Raw genomic sequence first — 17500 nt, 5'->3', positions numbered from 1 at the left:
TACTTTACCATTTTTACTCAACTCTGAATTATTATTGTTATTATTACACAGAGTAATCACACTATCATGATTAATGATAAAATCGATAGGAGCCGTGATGAGGCTTCGAACCTATGTGTTGTGTGTTCTCAGGCACGTAGGTTCGAACCCTCATGACGGTGCCTACGGATTTTCTATTAATTATTATTATTTCCCATATAGTAAAACTTTATTATTTATGCAAAAATTATCAAAATAATTTTACCACAAGAATTGCTTCACCAGCACGCTGTGCATGCGCACTCCGACCTCTGCCTGCCTCTGGCATTCATATATATATTTATATATATTTATATTCACAATATATATTATATATATCTCGGCCCCACATAATAGAAGAAATAACCTTATTTCTTCTATTGTTCACAAAGAATAGTTTGTGAACGAAGATGTGTAAAGAATGTATAAAGTATAGTGAGTTCCAAAACTGAATAGTGAAGCTCTGGTCACACATTTTATCTAAATATTTTATCTTGTGTATCCAAATCAATTCCTAGCCCCTCCCTCCCTCCCTCCCTCCCTCCCCCTCTCTCTCTCTCTCTCTCTCTCTCTCTCTCACTCACTGCCTTGTCCCACATGTTTAACAATTATTTTATTATTCCGTCTATAGCTGCCTATAGACCAATTATTTTTTGTCTGGTGCTCACTTGCGTCAAGGCTTGCGTCCCAGCTGTCACCTACACCTGCGTCAAGAATTGCGTCCCAGCTGTCACCCACGTATTCGCAGTTTGAAATTCCGACTTTTTATACCGAAAATATGCCAATTACTGTAAGCGGCGGTGGGTCACATTTTGCCCAAACCCCCATGCAGTTTTCAAAATATCCCAAACATCCCAAATTCGACACCTGAGCCATATTTTGGAGCCAAATTCTGGCTCTCTGCACGTATTAGCAGTTTGAAATTCCGAATTTTTTTACCGAAAATCTGCCAATTACTGAAAGCGGCGGTGGGTCACATTTTGCCCAAACCCCCCTGCAGTTTTCAAAATATCCCAAACATCCCAAATTCATCAAATGTTGATGATGCCTTCGAAATTAGAGCAAATATATAGTCAGTATCATGGCTGAGGGTGGAGGCTGAGGGTGGAGGCTGAGGGTGGAGGCTGAGGGTGGAGGCTGTGGGTGGAGGCTGAGGGTGGAGGCTGAGGGTGGAGGCTGTGGGTGGAGGCTGAGGGTGGAGGCTGAGGGTGGAGGCTGTGGGTGGAGGCTGAGGGTGGAGGCTGAGGGTGGAGGCTGTGGGTGGAGGCTGAGGGTGGAGGCTGAGGGTGGAGGCTGAGGGTGGAGGCTGAGGGTGGGGGCTGAGGGTGGAGGCTGAGGGTGGAGGCTGAGGGTGGAGGCAGAGGGTGGATGCTGAGGGTGGAGGCTGAGGGTGGAGGCTGAGTGGCGCCAGAAGCACCAAAGATAAAGGGGGCGGGGGGGGGGGGGGCGCCAGGCATCCCATGGAACAATCTCACAAGATTAATTTTAATCTGCGCGTTGATCATAGATTATGTGATCACTGGTCTCCTGCCCCTCACACGCTCTCTAGACATCTCGCAGCTCTCACGAGTGATGTTGATTAATGATGACTCGCTCCGTAGGTGTGTGATGAAGGATTAATGATGAATCACTCCTTTGGGTGGAGCTGATTAATGATGAGTCCTTGTGTGTGACTCAGCTTATCCTCGTCATCCAACTGGATACAGACGGCTGCTGATTCATGACTCACCCACCATCATGCACAAATGGATGAATGTCCCCATACTGGGGCTCTAAGGATATGTTGGGACAAATACTTGACCTCCTTCAGTATCACGTACGTCAAACACACCGGTTTATCATCGTACTAGACTCACCTGAGTTACAAGATTTAATGGAAAACAAAAATTGTAGTGTAACATCAAAATCATTTTCAATGATTTTCCAATGGTTTTGTAGGGATAACCATGTGATTTTGTGGGTATAAATACAATACAGTATACTGATAAAAAGGTATATTATTCCTCAATTAATGGAATAATTGGTGTGGTCATCCAATAATTAACAGTGAAAATTTAATTATTCCTAGGTAATAATTTGCATTTGGAGCTTAATTTTGTTTCAATTCTAATTTATGCTTTACTATTTTATATATATATATATATATATATATATATATATATATATATATATATATATATATATATATATATATGTGTGTGTGTGTGTGTGTGTGTGTGTGTGTGTGTGTGTGTGTGTGTGTGTGTGTGTGTGTGTGTGTGTATCTATCTGTCTACACTCATACACACACACACACACTTGATAGAGCCCAATAGGCTCCAGAACCTGTACACCAGCCGACTGACATTTGAGAGGCGGGACCAAAGAGCCAAAGCTCAACCCCCGCAAGCACAACCAGACGAGTACACACACACACTCTTAAATGTTTCCTAAGCAATAAATAACTTACAAACTCCATGACCCCACCACAGGAGTCAAACTGCCAGGGCCACCAGTAATTTGCTTTGTTACAAAACACATTAAAACAACACTGTTTGGCTTGTTTGTTTTAACAAACAAGCTTGTTTTGTTTGGCTACCTGTCCTGGCGAGATACTCCTCAATACCAGACATTCTACACCTGTACATATTCCTGCACTTGATTGAAATGCATCTAAATGAACAGACACGAAAAAATAGGGGTTTAAAGTTCATGCTTTTACTAGAATTATACGGACTCTTCTTAAGTAAAGTAGAGACTTGATCAAGTTGTTCTGAACTCCAACTCTTAACATTTGGTCATTTCAAAACTGTTCGTGACTCATCACTTAAATAAGATTAAATGTCTTTCAGAAATCTAATGATGTTAAAGACTTTTGAAGTCATGTGTGTGTGTGTGTGTGTGTGTGTGTGTGTGTGTGTGTGTGTGTGTGTGTGTGTGTGTGTGTGTGTGCGAGCGTGTAAATCAAAAAGAAATTAACACGAGAAGAAGAATATGAAAATATTTAACCACAAAGTAAAAATGAAACAAGAAATGACTTGAGAGGTTTCGTGTTAAACGGATCATTATCTTACGGCCCCAAAGTTGTGTTACAAGCCCACAAGGTCACAAGGTGTTGAGTTTAACCAGGCAACTGACCACACAAAATACGTCACTTGTTCTGTCCTTATTTTGCGCCCCATAGACAGAGAATATAACAAAGACGAGCAAATATTTTCTTAAACGTGCAGAGTATCTCTCAATCACACAGAGAGGGAATGAGGGGATGTTGTTGTTGTTGTTATAGATTCAGCTACTCGGAACAAGTTCCAAGTAGCACGGGCTATGGTGAGCCCGTAGTGGACTTACCTGGCACAGGAGCAGTCTGAGGGGAAGACAGTATTTACCTTACATACCTCCAGGGGGAAGTGAGGGGAGACGTGAGCAAAATTTATCAAAATAATTATGTAGACAGTTAACTCTGACTTTATACAATCGACAAGTGAGGGGACGAAGGAAGAGACGGAAGAGGGGAGATATAATGAGAAACTTGTATAAAGGAGGGAGACGGAGAGGGGAGAGAGTGGGGCACAAGTGAGGGGAGAGAGTAGGGATGAGGGGGTAGGAATGGTGAAAGTGGAAAAGTGGGTTATTGAGAAAACAAAGTGTGTTTATCACTCTCCCTCCCCGGACACTATACAAATATCTGTGACACAGTTAAACAACAGAACCATGCACCACACCACCAGATCAGTGAGTGAGGACGACCACGCGTCAAAATTTGTGTCTCGGAGTCGTCTTCCAAGGACATATTTTTCTGTATATTTACCTTAACGGAGGTGTTGCGCAGCATGTGTGGAGGGAGGAGTTGGTTGGCCCTGAGCACTCGCCGCTGGAGGGAGGTCGGGCAGTGTGCGGCCCCTACACGCACCTCATCCCCGCCTCCTCACAAACCTCGCTACGCACGCACGTGCCTGGGAAAAGAGGGTTTTCATTTATTTTTATGTCTCCTAATGACAGTTAAAGCTTGATTTATGCACGAGAATGAACGCACGTAAGCGCACGCAAGCAGTGACCACTTGCATACAACTTCCCGCTCATGCATGTATGTGCAGTCACGTGCACACACACTCGTACATGTGCACGCAATAGTCATATAAATATTATATATAAATGTCAATACAGTATCAGCCACATAATCAGAATTCTTAAATAAAAGAAAAAGGTAAGCAAGGAGTCATTCAGAGCAGTGTATACAGCATATGTCAGACCAATACTGGCGTAGGCAGCGCCAGCATGAAACTCCCCTGCCTTGTGAAACACAAAAACCTAATAGGGAAGGTCCGGAGAGTTCTTACGAGACTGGTAAAGGAGTTAAGAGATGCGACTTATGAAGACATATCAAGGGACCTCAACCTGACCACCCTTTAAGAAATGAGTGGCAATGATCACAACTGTGGGATATTTGGGTTTGATTCTGATTAATTAATAATTAAAGTAGTAAATTAAATTACGAAGGACCACCCGCTTTTAAAGTAAAGAGGGAAACTGAGAATTTAGATCATTAGATAAAATTTTAGAGAAAACCAGTGACTATGGATATGACTAGAAAATATGATCATAAGAATAATTAATGGGCTGTACTATTAAAACCAAACCTCAAACACCTACATTGGGGGTTATTACTGGAGGTCAGTACGTCCAGGAATCAGTGTGGTTCGTTCACTAATTCTATTAATAATAATCTAATCCTATAATTAATGTTGAATATAATATGATTCATACAAAGAAGAACATGAATATGAGCATAATAATGAGTTACAGTAAATCACACCTTATGTTGTACATTCTGAATGTATCAAATTGCAAAGTTATGAATAAAAGAAATAAGCCTTAGCTGGTAATAGATTCCTTTAGATAACCCTGGCAGTCCTCTTAATCTCAAAGTCTGGTACACCGACGAATGACACGGTTAACATGGAGAAGACAGCATGAGGAATTCGTCTCTCGAGCTGCAAGATAAATGACTACCAGTAGCAATTGATTTAACTACTCAATACATATTCAAGATTATTGATATCTACAGATAGAATTCTAATCACCTGTTATTAGGTGTTGTCTTGCCGCGTGACGTGCAATCACCCTGCCATTAATACACTTATAAATGATGCATCAAATAAAAGTACTTAACTGTGGGCACTGTGTAAGTATTAAGATTGCCGTAATTACGCATCTCAGGCTCCAGTGAACCTATGGATTGATGCGTTTCAAGCTGGCTGATCACGTGTCGTCAGGAACCAAGTCCTGACGACACGTGATCAGGACACGTGATCGGGCCCTTATTTAACACCAGCACTAGTTGAAGATATTATCTGCAAGGTCGTTCACGCCTCACAGTGGCGGCTTTCATCTGTGGATAGACACACGTGTCCTATTTGCTGGACAATGGCGTCTTTTGTGAGTACGGTAAGCGCAGGTCTGCCTCTCTTCGGTTCCCCACGTGTACGTGTACCGAGCGCCTCACCGACTGAGGATGGCGTCGCGTCCCTCCTACCCACGCCGAGTCGACGTTCATTACACAAATTATTGGCATGAACATTAATATTTCTCGCATTCGCGCTTGAAACTCTAAAGACTGGACGGGTTTATTATTTAGAGGAACGGAATATTATTATTTAACTATTTAAGAATAGTAAAGATACAAGGGAGAGGAATTAATGTCTCCCCATAGCATTCATTGATGACGCTACCTCTATCGCGAGGTAAACGTTTTGATTCTAAAGCTCTATTCGGCTTTTAGTTAGAGAACCATTCGTCTGCAATCAGTTGTCATACAGAATGCTTTAATTATGGAGAATCGTATTTAATTCTCACACAAATTGTATATAATGTGTTTTACTGTAAAGAAATCTGACGCAATACTGGCGTCAGATGACGTGAGAATTCTAGCCTAATGCACAGATGAATTATTAGTACAGGAGAATTCTACGAGTTGTTAATTTTACTTACTACAATATTAATATGGTTAGTAATAAGTAATGAGAATACAACAATGCTGTATTCGATGTTGGAAATATCCAACAACAACGTATAAGATACCGAGAGGAAAACATGAAGAGTTAGTCTCCTCCAGATGAGGAAAGGCTGGCGGCGGGACACACAAATTAGGCTGAGAAACGTAAGACAATATGTGTGTTCAGTTTGAAAGGTAAACAAATGCATCGCGCTTGACTCAGAATTCGTGAAAGGTGCCCTAGAGTCCCGTCAACAAGGGGGCGTATGACACCATTGTGCCGTCGAGGAGTGGAGACCCGCCAGGGGAGAACAGCCAGCAGGTGGCCTTCCAGGTCTGGCACCACTCAGGCTGCTGGAGCCGCGGCTACACCCAGCTCTGGCCTGCACACAACCAAAGGCGGGACCGACGAGCCGAAGCTCAACCCGCGCAAGCACAACTAGGTGAGTACACACTGATCAACACACGTGTTGTAAAAAGGTATAAAACTGTGAGCAGAGCAACACTTCACTTGCAGGTGTTGAAACTACCTGACGTTTGGTCACGATGATGAGCCACACACACCTGAACACGGCATCAACACATGGCACGGCTTCCTGAGCTCCACATGTGACTGTGATCACCACCAGGGCCCACACTGTGTACACTTCCTCTACTTTAAGTATATATGTGTGGGAGAGAGTGGAGGTCAGAAGGGCAGCCTCACGCGACTCTCCAGGGTAACGAGTGAGTGTGTAGGGAGTGTCGTAGGGTGGTCGGCCTCATCACCGTCTTGAACAAGACTGTTGCCACAACCAACGACTCCCGCGAGTCTCAAATGGCCATTTGATTGTCCAAGATGGGTTTTCTGACAGATCTCTCGGCTGTTATCCATTGAACGAACTAGAAGGTTCAGTTCCTGAATCGATTATGTGCCTCTGTAATCCTTTACACCATCGCCCACAGGATGGGTATGGGTTGCATAATAAAAAAAGAAATTGAATTGTTATCCACGTTGAATCAAAGATCGATAACAACACGATCATATTGATTAACGTGTCTGAAGCATATTCTCACTACCAAGAAAGAGAACCAGTGGGAAAATATATATATTCATATATATTGCATATATATAAGGTAGTGTATATAGGTAATATACACAACTTGTTCCTTAATCCATAAAAGAGTTGAGGGGACATCTGGCGCGCCTCCGCCCGGGTCGCGCGCGCACGCTCGCTCCCGCCAAACAAAACAAACATGACTCCAATAAAAACAATGAAAAAACACGAGAATGAACGTTAGTGAAGAGTTTGAAGGCAACATAGAGCGCTGGTGGATGGTAGGATGGTCGACACGAGCCACGGGAGGGCTGGTGGATGGTCTGTATGAGGGTCGGGAGGGCTGGTGGATGGTAGGATGGTCTGTATGAGCCACGGGAGCGCTGGTGGATGGTAGGATGGTCTGTATGAGCCTCGGGAGGGCTGGTGGATGGTAGGATGGTCTGTATGAGGCACGGGAGGGCTGGTGGATGGTAGGATGGTCTGTATGAGCCTCGGGAGGGCTGGTGGATGGTAGGATGGTCTGTATGAGGCACGGGAGGGCTGGTGGATGGTAGGATGGTCTGTATGAGCCACGGGAGCGCTGGTGGATGGTAGGATGGTCTGTATGAGCCTCGGGAGGGCTGGTGGATGGTAGGATAGTCTGTATGAGGCACGGGAGGGCTGGTGGATGGTAGGATGGTCTGTATGAGGCACGGGAGGGCTGGTGGATGTTAGGATGGTCGACACGGGGCACGGGAGGGCTGGTGGATAGTAGGATGGTCGACACGGGGTACGGGAGCGCTGAGGTGACCTCTTCAACCTTGTGTGTCTAGGTCACACGTCTGTGGAGACACATCAGTGAATAATATATTATAGGTTTGCTTGAAAAGACATTCTCACCTCACTTTTCACATTGACATGTACACACAATAAGACGAGTGTACACACAATCATTAAGTGTACACAAACAAACACATACACCCAATTCCCTTTGACAAGTCATCACTCAGCCAAACTTCCCTTCATTTGCCTACTCCCTTCCCTTGTCGAATCTTTTCCTGCACTCTGCACTCATCCCACACCTGCACCCATTCTACACCTGCACCCATCCCACACCTGCACCCATCCTACACCTGCACCCATCCCACACCTGCACCCATCCCACACCTGCACCTAACCAGCACACCATCCTCACACTGCAAGTCGGCCAGACACTGCAGTGCAGATTTTAAATGGCACATCAGTGCTGATGGAATATCAAATGAAGCAGATGAACTCGAAAAGGAACCAAAGACACAAACCCCTGTTATGATATCAATATTGAAGACTAATATAACTGCTACCTATTTTATGTATACAGGTACCTCGTACCTCGTAGGGGCCTCGTAGCCTGGTGGATAGCGCGCAGGACTCGTAATTCTGTGGCGCGGGTTCGATTCCCGCACGAGGCAGAAACAAATGGGTAAAGTTTCTTTCACCCTGAATGCCCCTGTTACCTAGCAGTAAATAGGTACCTGGGAGTTAGTCAGCTGTCACGGGCTGCTTCCTAGGGGTGGAGGCCTGGTCGAGGACCGGGCCGCGGGGACACTAAAAAAAAAAGCCCCGAAATCATCTCAAGATAACCATCTCTGGATGGGAAGGGGGACCCATAGCCTCAGAGAAAGGGGCAAATCATTAGAGGACATTGCTGGGTTTCCTATAAATGCAGATTCCATGTTCCTTTTTTCTATCACCCTTCGTCATTTGTTGGTAGTTTGCTGTATTAGACATTTGTAAAAGCTACAAGTTATGAACCTCTTGGAGTTCATCAGCTTCCGGAGAGGAACTGAGAACAGGCGTTTCTTCTTTGGATCACCACATTGAAGCGCTGAAACAGAAAACTGGCAACTCTAGGGGTCTCGGTGCTAATTAACCTAGAATTTAATTCGTAGAGAAAGCTTATAACGCCCTGCTCCAAGGGCCAAATGTTATGGGAACAAATATGTACCGATGTTCGAGTCCCGTGTACTTGATTATACTGCTGCCCTGTGGTTGGCGGCACCAATATACAAGTATCAGTCAGGTTGGATACACACGTGTAGTCCCACACTATGTCTTCCATTCTTCCTGGGGTATATTGCAGGCCAAAATAAAATGAAGTTCTCTCGCTCTCTCTCTCTCTGGTGGGCTCTGGGTTGTGGCAACTCTTGATGATGTCTTTAACCTCATAATAACTTCCATGCCAACCCTTGACCCTCCACAGTGCAGGCCATATTGGTCGACTTTCGCCTTGTTGCAATTGTTCCTGTACTTACTGTGAACTGTGCACCAAGGTGGCGGGAGACTGTAGAGCAGTGTGTGTGTGTGTGGATCTAGACGTGTACCTCTGGTAAACATAGGCACGTGCTGAAGAAAGTTCCCTGTGTAGGGGGGTTATCTTGAGATGATTTCGGGGCTTTAGTGTTCCCGCGGCCCGGTCCTCGACCAGGCCGTCAGCTACCTGTTCCCAGGTAGCTCTTAATTTCCACATTATATCCATTTAAATAATTAATGCTGCCTGCAGGTAACTCAGGTAATACAGACAGGACTCAGGGGAGCACAACTTCCCTACATTTCGCTAAACTCCCGTCGGACCCAAGTTGCCTGAAGAATTTTACTTCGCAAATCCCCAACATGGACGTGTATTTTTCATCTGCAAGTCTATGGGTATCTTTCCTTCTAAATTATTTTCAATGTTGTACCTAAATATATATTGAATAGAAACTCAAGTCTAAGTTATAACACATTTTGGAGTATATTGTTTAATCTTGTAACGCGATGATAAAACTCTTGTTTCCAAATACAGTGGGAGGAAAGTACTCACCTAGTTGTACTCATCGGGCTTGCGGGGGTTGAGCTCTGGCTCTTTGGTCCCGCCTCTCCACTGTCAATCAACTGAAAAAAGTGTTTTATTACAGACGCTGCCATCTTTATCTTGAGATTATCTTGAGATGATTTCGGGGCTTTAGTGTCCCAGTGGCCCGGTCCTCGACCAGGCCTTCAACCCCAGGAAGCAGCCCGTGACAGCTGACTAACACCCAGGCACCTATTTACTGCTAGGTAACAGGAACATCAGGGTGAAATAAACTCTGCCCATTGTTTCTCGCCGGCGCCCGGGATCGAACCCGGGACCACAGGATCACAAGTTCAGCGTGCTGTCCGCTCAGCCACCGGCCATCACCAGAGTTCTTATATAGAACATAATGAGAACACAGCAAACAGCAGCACGTACATTGGCCCATTCGAGGCAACTCCTCTTTATTCCGGGCCATAGTCAGTTAAATATATGTCTGACCTACGCTTGAAACAATCCAGTGATCATCCATCTTGTTGTTAACCCCGTAATTTATTCCTTGAACCTTCAATCTTGTTCCCAAACTAAAAATTTACACGTCAATTTTTGTTTTTTTAAATCTAATCTTAGTTGTAAATACTGTTTTGTGTTTTATTTTAGTCTACATGTTTAGGAGCCGATTAATATTGCATTTATCATAGTCTTACCTTCACTTGGATGTTTCAGTCCTGTCCTCTCTTAATCTAACTTACACTCGCTAGAAAGTCTTAACCATTTCTTACTCTCTTCCTCTGCAAGATTCCCCATTCCTGCCTCTCGAAATATACAGACAAAATAATGTTTTCTTTAAACAGTTACTGTTCCCCACATTCGTATTCGCATCTGATGCTGGCTTAGTCTCTGAAACTTTCTTTTTGGATACAGCACATCAATATGACGATTTAGATAGTGACAGTTCACCAGATCTTTTGTAAGAAGATCATATATATGCCTTGAATAGAACCGCCACAATCGTATAAAGAATTGCATTTCACCAAACTTTCTTCAGGAAGGCTCGTCCATTTCATGTGATCTGAATAGAACCGTTCTTGTGAGACGTGCAGCTGAAAGTGGGTCCTATTTTGTACAGTATTTCTACAACTCATTACATGTACTGTATTAATTTTACATAATGTTAAGAATTCAAATTCTGATAATTTCGTAATCAGGTCGTCTTATTACTAAATAAGGTGCTCTTTCTGGCTTATTTTCTGAAGAATGTTTCTGAAACAAAAATAATGTTCATCGGTTGAAAAAATATTGTTTTTTACATGAGCTATTATATGTTATTTACATGTAAATAACATGTTACATGTTATTTACATGTAAATAACATGTTACATGTTATTTACATGTAAATAACATGTTACATGTTATTTACATGTAACATGAGAATATAGGAAACTGCAGGAGTTCATACAAGGCTTCTATTTATGTCCACCCAAACCTATCAAAACAAATTCAGACGAAATGAAATCTTAAATACTAGACGTTGTGTCAAGGTTTTGACTCAGTCTACTGTATACACTACAGTGTCGCCTCAGTCTACCGTATACACCACAGTGTCGCCTCAGTCTACTGTATACACCACAGTGTCGCCTCAGTCTACTGTATACACTACAGTGTCGCCTCAGTCTACTGTATACACCACAGTGTCGCCTCAGTCTACTGTATACACCACAGTGTCGCCTCAGTCTACTGTATACACCACAGTGTCGCCTCAGTCTACTGTATACACCACAGTGTCGCCTCAGTCTACTGTATACACCACAGTGTCGCCTCGGTCTACTGTATACACTACAGTGTCGCCTCAGTCTACTGTATACACCACAGTGTCGCCTCAGTCTACTGTATACACTACAGTGCCGCCTCAGTCTACTGTATACACTACAGTGCCGCCTCAGTCTACTGTATACACTACAGTGCCGCCTCAGTCTACTGTATACACCACAGTGTCGCCTCAGTCTATTGTATACACTACAGTGTCACCTGCTACACTGTGTGCTCCTCATCTCATCTCTTTATTCATCAGTTTGTAAATATTTATGTAAATAAATGCATATACAAATAAATCACTGATGGGCAGCCCCGGCCGACCATGTTATCAGGTGAGTTTGTAAATATTTACACTGACTGTTGCTCTTTCTACCTCCCGGAAATGAGCTTTTTACCATTCATTTTAATTCCTGTTGCATTTGACCTCTTGCATATGTGTGACTTCCTGTTCATTTGTTCATTTCCGACTCTGCTCTCTTCAACATGTTGTTCGCTGACATATATAAATATAATATTATATATATATATATATATATATATTATATATATATATATATATATATATATATATATATATATATATATATATATATATATATATATATATATATATATTACACACACGAAGTACTTCAGGGACAGTATACAAATTCTGGCAGACTACACGCCGTGCCCGAATTAGATTCTACAAAGTCCCTGAAGAACATTCTATATCATAAAAGAGGGACTCTAAACAGCTTGTTAATGTTCTACAAGGCGTCAGGTAAGGTTCTACAAGGAACCACAGGTACTCACCTGTGTACACAAAAAAAATAAAGTTTTCGAAGGAAGATCGAGAACAGGATTTCTAGATAATTCAAAAGTGTTGTAATGAATGAATATACATATCCCATTAGTTGTATGGCTTTGTATATTCTACTATAAGCAATGATATGTATATTCCTCAAACGGTACGAACATGTATATTCCAGTAGCAGTATAGGCATAAATGTATCACTAGCAGCAAAGATTTTTATATGGAACACAAACTTTTAACCAAGTGGAAAATATTGTATATGTCAATTTATATTTGATTTTTGTAGAGTATATTGATTGTCATTGTGATAAAAACATATTACCATTGTTTGAAATGATGATTTTCAGATCAAATTTTTTTCCACTGGAAGAGATTGTATGGACAAAAAACACTACAAAATATGGGACTACAGCCACGAGATCAAAACTTATTTTTCCCTCCTCTTGCGATGGTTGAAGTCTGGCGAGGTATTGATCGTGTGCTCTCTACATCTTCCTGACTGTTCTCCTTTATTAAATTTAGGTTTCTCCAGGTTCAGCTCAAGGCATTGGAAGGCTTTTGTGAAGGTCATATTGCAGAGCCTTGTAAACCTTCTGGGATTGAACTCTGTCTTGAGGGGATTCAGCTCAAGTTTTCCAATGTATTGTTTTTCTTCAACAGTTTAAATTAATACTTTTTACAATTATCTTTATGAAGATCTGTTAGTTCAATAAACGCTACTGAACACTCGCGTCAACTTTTGGAGAAGTGCTTTGGTCAACTGAGAGGTCTAAGACCTTTCTTGTATATCGTGTAATGTTAATTTTAATCTTTGAGCGAGTCCCAAAGATTCAATTAAGAAAGCGACCACCATACCACATTTGCTTTTAGAAATACATCACTGAGCGGAAATATTTAGATCCTCTGAGTGTGGAAGCCTCGTGGCCCTGATGTTCCGGCTGGTCCACGTCACCTGGGGAGCCGGAACTCCCCGTAGCATTAACTTTGCAGTTGTACCGAGAAGTTAAAAAGTGGTACTGGCCGACTGTCCTTCCCGACTGCGTGTCACTGGCCGCCTTCGGCAGTGTTGGGGGAGAAAGTACCAATATTACTATTAGGGAGAGTTTCGTCGGAGTTTGGGAGCGTGTTGGAGGTGGGGCGCCGATCACGTTCTACGCTCCACTTGGTAGTAAACAGGTAACAGAGTGCTTGAATGAACGGGTTATGGTCGAATCGTACTCAAAACGGTTCGACGAAGCTTGTTTCTGATCGTCAAAACTGTTTACATTGTTCGGTACGTTAAGCTGTGTTACGTTCGGCTTAGGCTCGGCTGGGTAAGGCTCGGCTGGGTAAGGTTAGGTGGGTTTTAAAATGTGTTTGCGAACCATCTTGTGAACAATATAATGCAACCAAAATGTTCTAGCTAGAACCTGCAGCGTCTGACCACATTCCCTCCACGACCAGCCATCCCTCCACGACCAGCCATCCCTTCCACGACCAGCCATCCCTCCACGACCAGCCATCCCCCTCCACGACCAACCATCCCCTCCACGACCAGCCATCCCTCCACGACCAGCCATTCCCTCCACGACCAACCATCCCCTCCACGACCAGCCATCCCCCTCCACGACCAGCCATCCCTCCACGACCAGCCATCCCTCCACGACCACCCATCCCTCCACGACCAGCCATCCCTCCACTACCAGCCATCCCCCTCAACAAGCGACCATCCACCTCCGGTCCCTCCAGCACCATCAAGCGTCCCACAGACCCATGTCTGAGGTCGGGAGTTACAAATTCCTCGGGCAAGCTTTTAAGGAAGGATGAGAGACGCAGCCCCGTGAGCACCCGACTCTGAGTAAGTTAATGTTTCCGGCCACCACGTTATGATCTTGGGGGGGGGGAGGTGGGGGGAGGTGGGGGGGAGGTGGGGGGGAGGTGGGGGGGAGGTGGGGGGAGGTGGGGGGGAGAAGGAAGAAAGTAGAGAAAGGAGGCGAATATACCGGAGGCAAGAGAGATGAATAGAGCGGATGAGCATGGAATGGAGAGGGACTGTGGAAGACTGGGGATGATGATGAGGGAGGGGGAAGGTAAGTGGGTGGTTGAGGGAAGGTAAAGCTTGGGAAAGGTGGGGGGCCAGAGCTGGGGGGGTCTGGGTGGTTGGGGAGGGGGGGAAGGGGGGAAAAAGTCACGACACAAAGAATGGGAAGGAACGCGGCAATATTATAAAGTCCGTGACCCTTGGTGCCCTTTGTAGGCAGGACTGTGGCGTGTTTTGTCTTGACCAACGAATATGACAACATTCCCCAGCCAGGGGGGGGGGGAGGACACCCCAGGAGGGGGGAGTGGGGGTAGTGGGGAGCAGGACACCAGCAGCTTGACAGGTTGCTGAGGGTGGAGACCTTGGCCATATATTCCTGCCAGGCTCCGGAATACTGCGAAAATTCCAGTTTTACTGATGGTTTAATAATATTTATTTCAAAACTAAATTTAATAAATGTCAAAATGGTTTCCTAAGAGCCTTAAAGACTCGCAAGTCTGTTACAGAGGATTAGAACCTGTGTTGACGTCCCAGCAGTAGTTTCTGGAGGCGTCATTCACAATATACATATTATTCTGTATGTCTTCTGTGAAGTGAGTGTTTCTGTGTGCACTCACTTACTTGTGCCTGCAGGATTGAGCTCGAGCTCTTTAGCCCCTCTTTTTCAGCCGCTGGTCGTCTAATGCAATGACTGCTGACCTATCGCCCTATCATACCTGCTTATAAAGCCATGAATGGAGTTAGCCTCTACAACCCGCTCTTTTAGTTTATTCCATTTAGCTACTAAATTTATGCTAAAAGAAAGATTTTCTAACATCTCTATGACACATTTGAGCTTCAAGCGTCCATCCGTTCCCCCTTGTTCTGTTGTTATTCATTGTAAACATTTCTTCTTTTTTCCACCTTGTCAATCCTAAGTATATTTTATACACCTACATCATGTAAAGGATCTGGGTGTACTCATGTGGGAAGACCTTACCTTTAAAGAACACAATAAAGTAGCTGTCACAACTGAAAATATGATAATGGTGCCAAGCCGTGAATACCGATACAAAATCCGCAAGAAAAATTCAAAATAACTACAAAATATTTGCATTACCAAGCCACAAAATATATAACTTGGAAATGCCTCTGAGAAAGCAAAGGATTGTATCACGCCCGGAGCGGACGCTGAAAAATGATTCCGAAATGAAGCTTGAAATATAAAAGGCGAGGGAGGGAGCTGGTCCCGTGTCGAGCGGCTGTTGTGGGGTGGAAAAGCGTGAGCATTTGTGGATAAAGAAGGTGCCAAAGGTGAGTGGAGGGGTTTAAAGGTGTGGAAAAAGAACATAAAAACTACCTGTGAGAAAACATAGTAGAGATGATGGTGGTGAGGACACAAGATGCTTGGGAGACGGGCGCAGAATAACACAGGAAGCAGAAATGAGTTCTTACAAGAATGTAAGAATACTTGTATATATCAAAAATAAAGGAAGAATAATATAGTGAAATGTTCGCGGTAGAGGAAAGGACAACAGATGAGTGGCAAGGAAAAATTGGAAGGGGAGGGGATGCGATAGTGAAGCAGGAGAGAGAGAGAGAGAGGGAAAAAACACATGAAAGTGATCAAGATAGAGGAACCTCTCGTGTGCAGGGAGAGGGTGTCACTATAGAGCTGTGTGTACTCACCTAGTTGACCTTCTAAGGTCGAGCACAGGCTCTTAAGCCCCGTCTTTCCACCACCATTGGTGCAATGCAGTGACTGTCTACGCGTAGTTCTCATCATATTTACATTTCAAATTGTGTATTGAGTTGGATTCGGCAACTTTCTCATGAAGTCCCTTCCACCTATTTACGTCTCTTAGATTGGAAAGTTCTTTCTGGCATCACTGTGATTCATCTGTGTTTCTAGTTTTCAATTATGTTCTCTTATTATACTGTTCCTTAATTTGAATATTCCTTCTATATCTACTTTGTCAATTTTCCTTAGTATCTTGTACGTCGGTATTATTATATCTGCGCAATTCCATCTTTCCTCCAGTGCAGTGATTGTGTGTGTGTGTGTGTGTGTGTGTGTGTACTCACCTAGTTGTACTCACCTAGTTGTGTTTGCGGGGGTTGAGCTCTGGCTCTTTGGTCCCGCCTCTCAACCGTCAATCAACAGGTGTACAGATTCCTGAGCCTATCGGGCTCTGTGTGTGTGTGTGTGTGTGTGTGTGTGTGTGTGTGTGTGTGTGTGTGTGTGTGTGTGTGTGTGTGTGTATAATTACCTAGGTGTAGTTACAGGATGAGAGCTACGCTCGTGGTGTCCCGTCTTCCTAGTACTCTGTCATATAATCCTTTGAAACTACTGACGGTTTTGGCGTCACAACTTTCTCCCTTAACTTGTTCCAACCGTCTACCACTCTCTCTTCTGCAAACAACTTTATAAAAAATGTTGTGTACCATAGTTTCCATATATCGAATCTATAAACTCTTTTTTTTCTTGAAGCTACAGATTTCTAGAACTCCCCATTGTCAAATTTGTCGATTCCTGCTATTTTGTATGTAGTGATCATATCACCTATTTTCTTCTATCTTTTAGCTTTGGCACATGTAACACCTCCAGCCTGTCCTCGTAGCTCTTGTTTTTCATTTCCGGACGCCACTTCGTAGCATATTTATGTACCATTACAGCTTAGTGATGTGCTGCTTGAGATGTGAGTGGTTATACGGGGCCCACATCTCAATGTGGGCCCCGTATAACCGCTCATATTCCAGTTTTGGTCTAACAAAAGTCGTCAACAGTTTCTTTAATATTTCACAAATCATGAATTTAGAAGCGATTCTGAATTTTGGAAGTGTAGCATTAGCTCCTCGTACAGTGTCCTCTATGTGTCCCTCTGGTGACAGTTTACTATCCTCACCTCTAGATCCTCTTCTTAGTCAAAGTTCCATAATGACTTTCCACATTAAAGAACTACTAGTGTATGGAGCGTACAATTATTTTGTGCAGGTTATCTTGAAGGACTTGACAATCGTCTGAGTTTGTTATCTTGCCGAGTGGCTTAGCACTATCAGCAGATATGTT

The 17500-nt window shown here is 43.6% G+C and overlaps 1 protein-coding gene across 2 annotated transcripts in view; it reads right to left on the bottom strand.

The window, feature by feature from the left end:
* LOC123754962 (uncharacterized) overlaps positions 1 to 17500 on the bottom strand; it is an 82215-nt gene that overhangs the window by 36684 nt on the left and 28031 nt on the right. For both annotated transcript variants that reach the window (XM_045737316.2, XM_045737315.2), the window contains exon 2: positions 3806 to 3950. In XM_045737316.2, the coding sequence (XP_045593272.1) occupies positions 3806 to 3829 (24 nt within the window). In that variant the 5' untranslated portion in view covers positions 3830 to 3950. The remainder of the gene's footprint in view (positions 1 to 3805; positions 3951 to 17500) is intronic.

This window comes from Procambarus clarkii, chromosome 28 (assembly GCF_040958095.1).
Source record: "Procambarus clarkii isolate CNS0578487 chromosome 28, FALCON_Pclarkii_2.0, whole genome shotgun sequence".
Lineage (NCBI taxonomy): Eukaryota > Metazoa > Arthropoda > Malacostraca > Decapoda > Cambaridae > Procambarus > Procambarus clarkii.
This window is presented reverse-complemented; position numbering and strand designations above follow the sequence as displayed.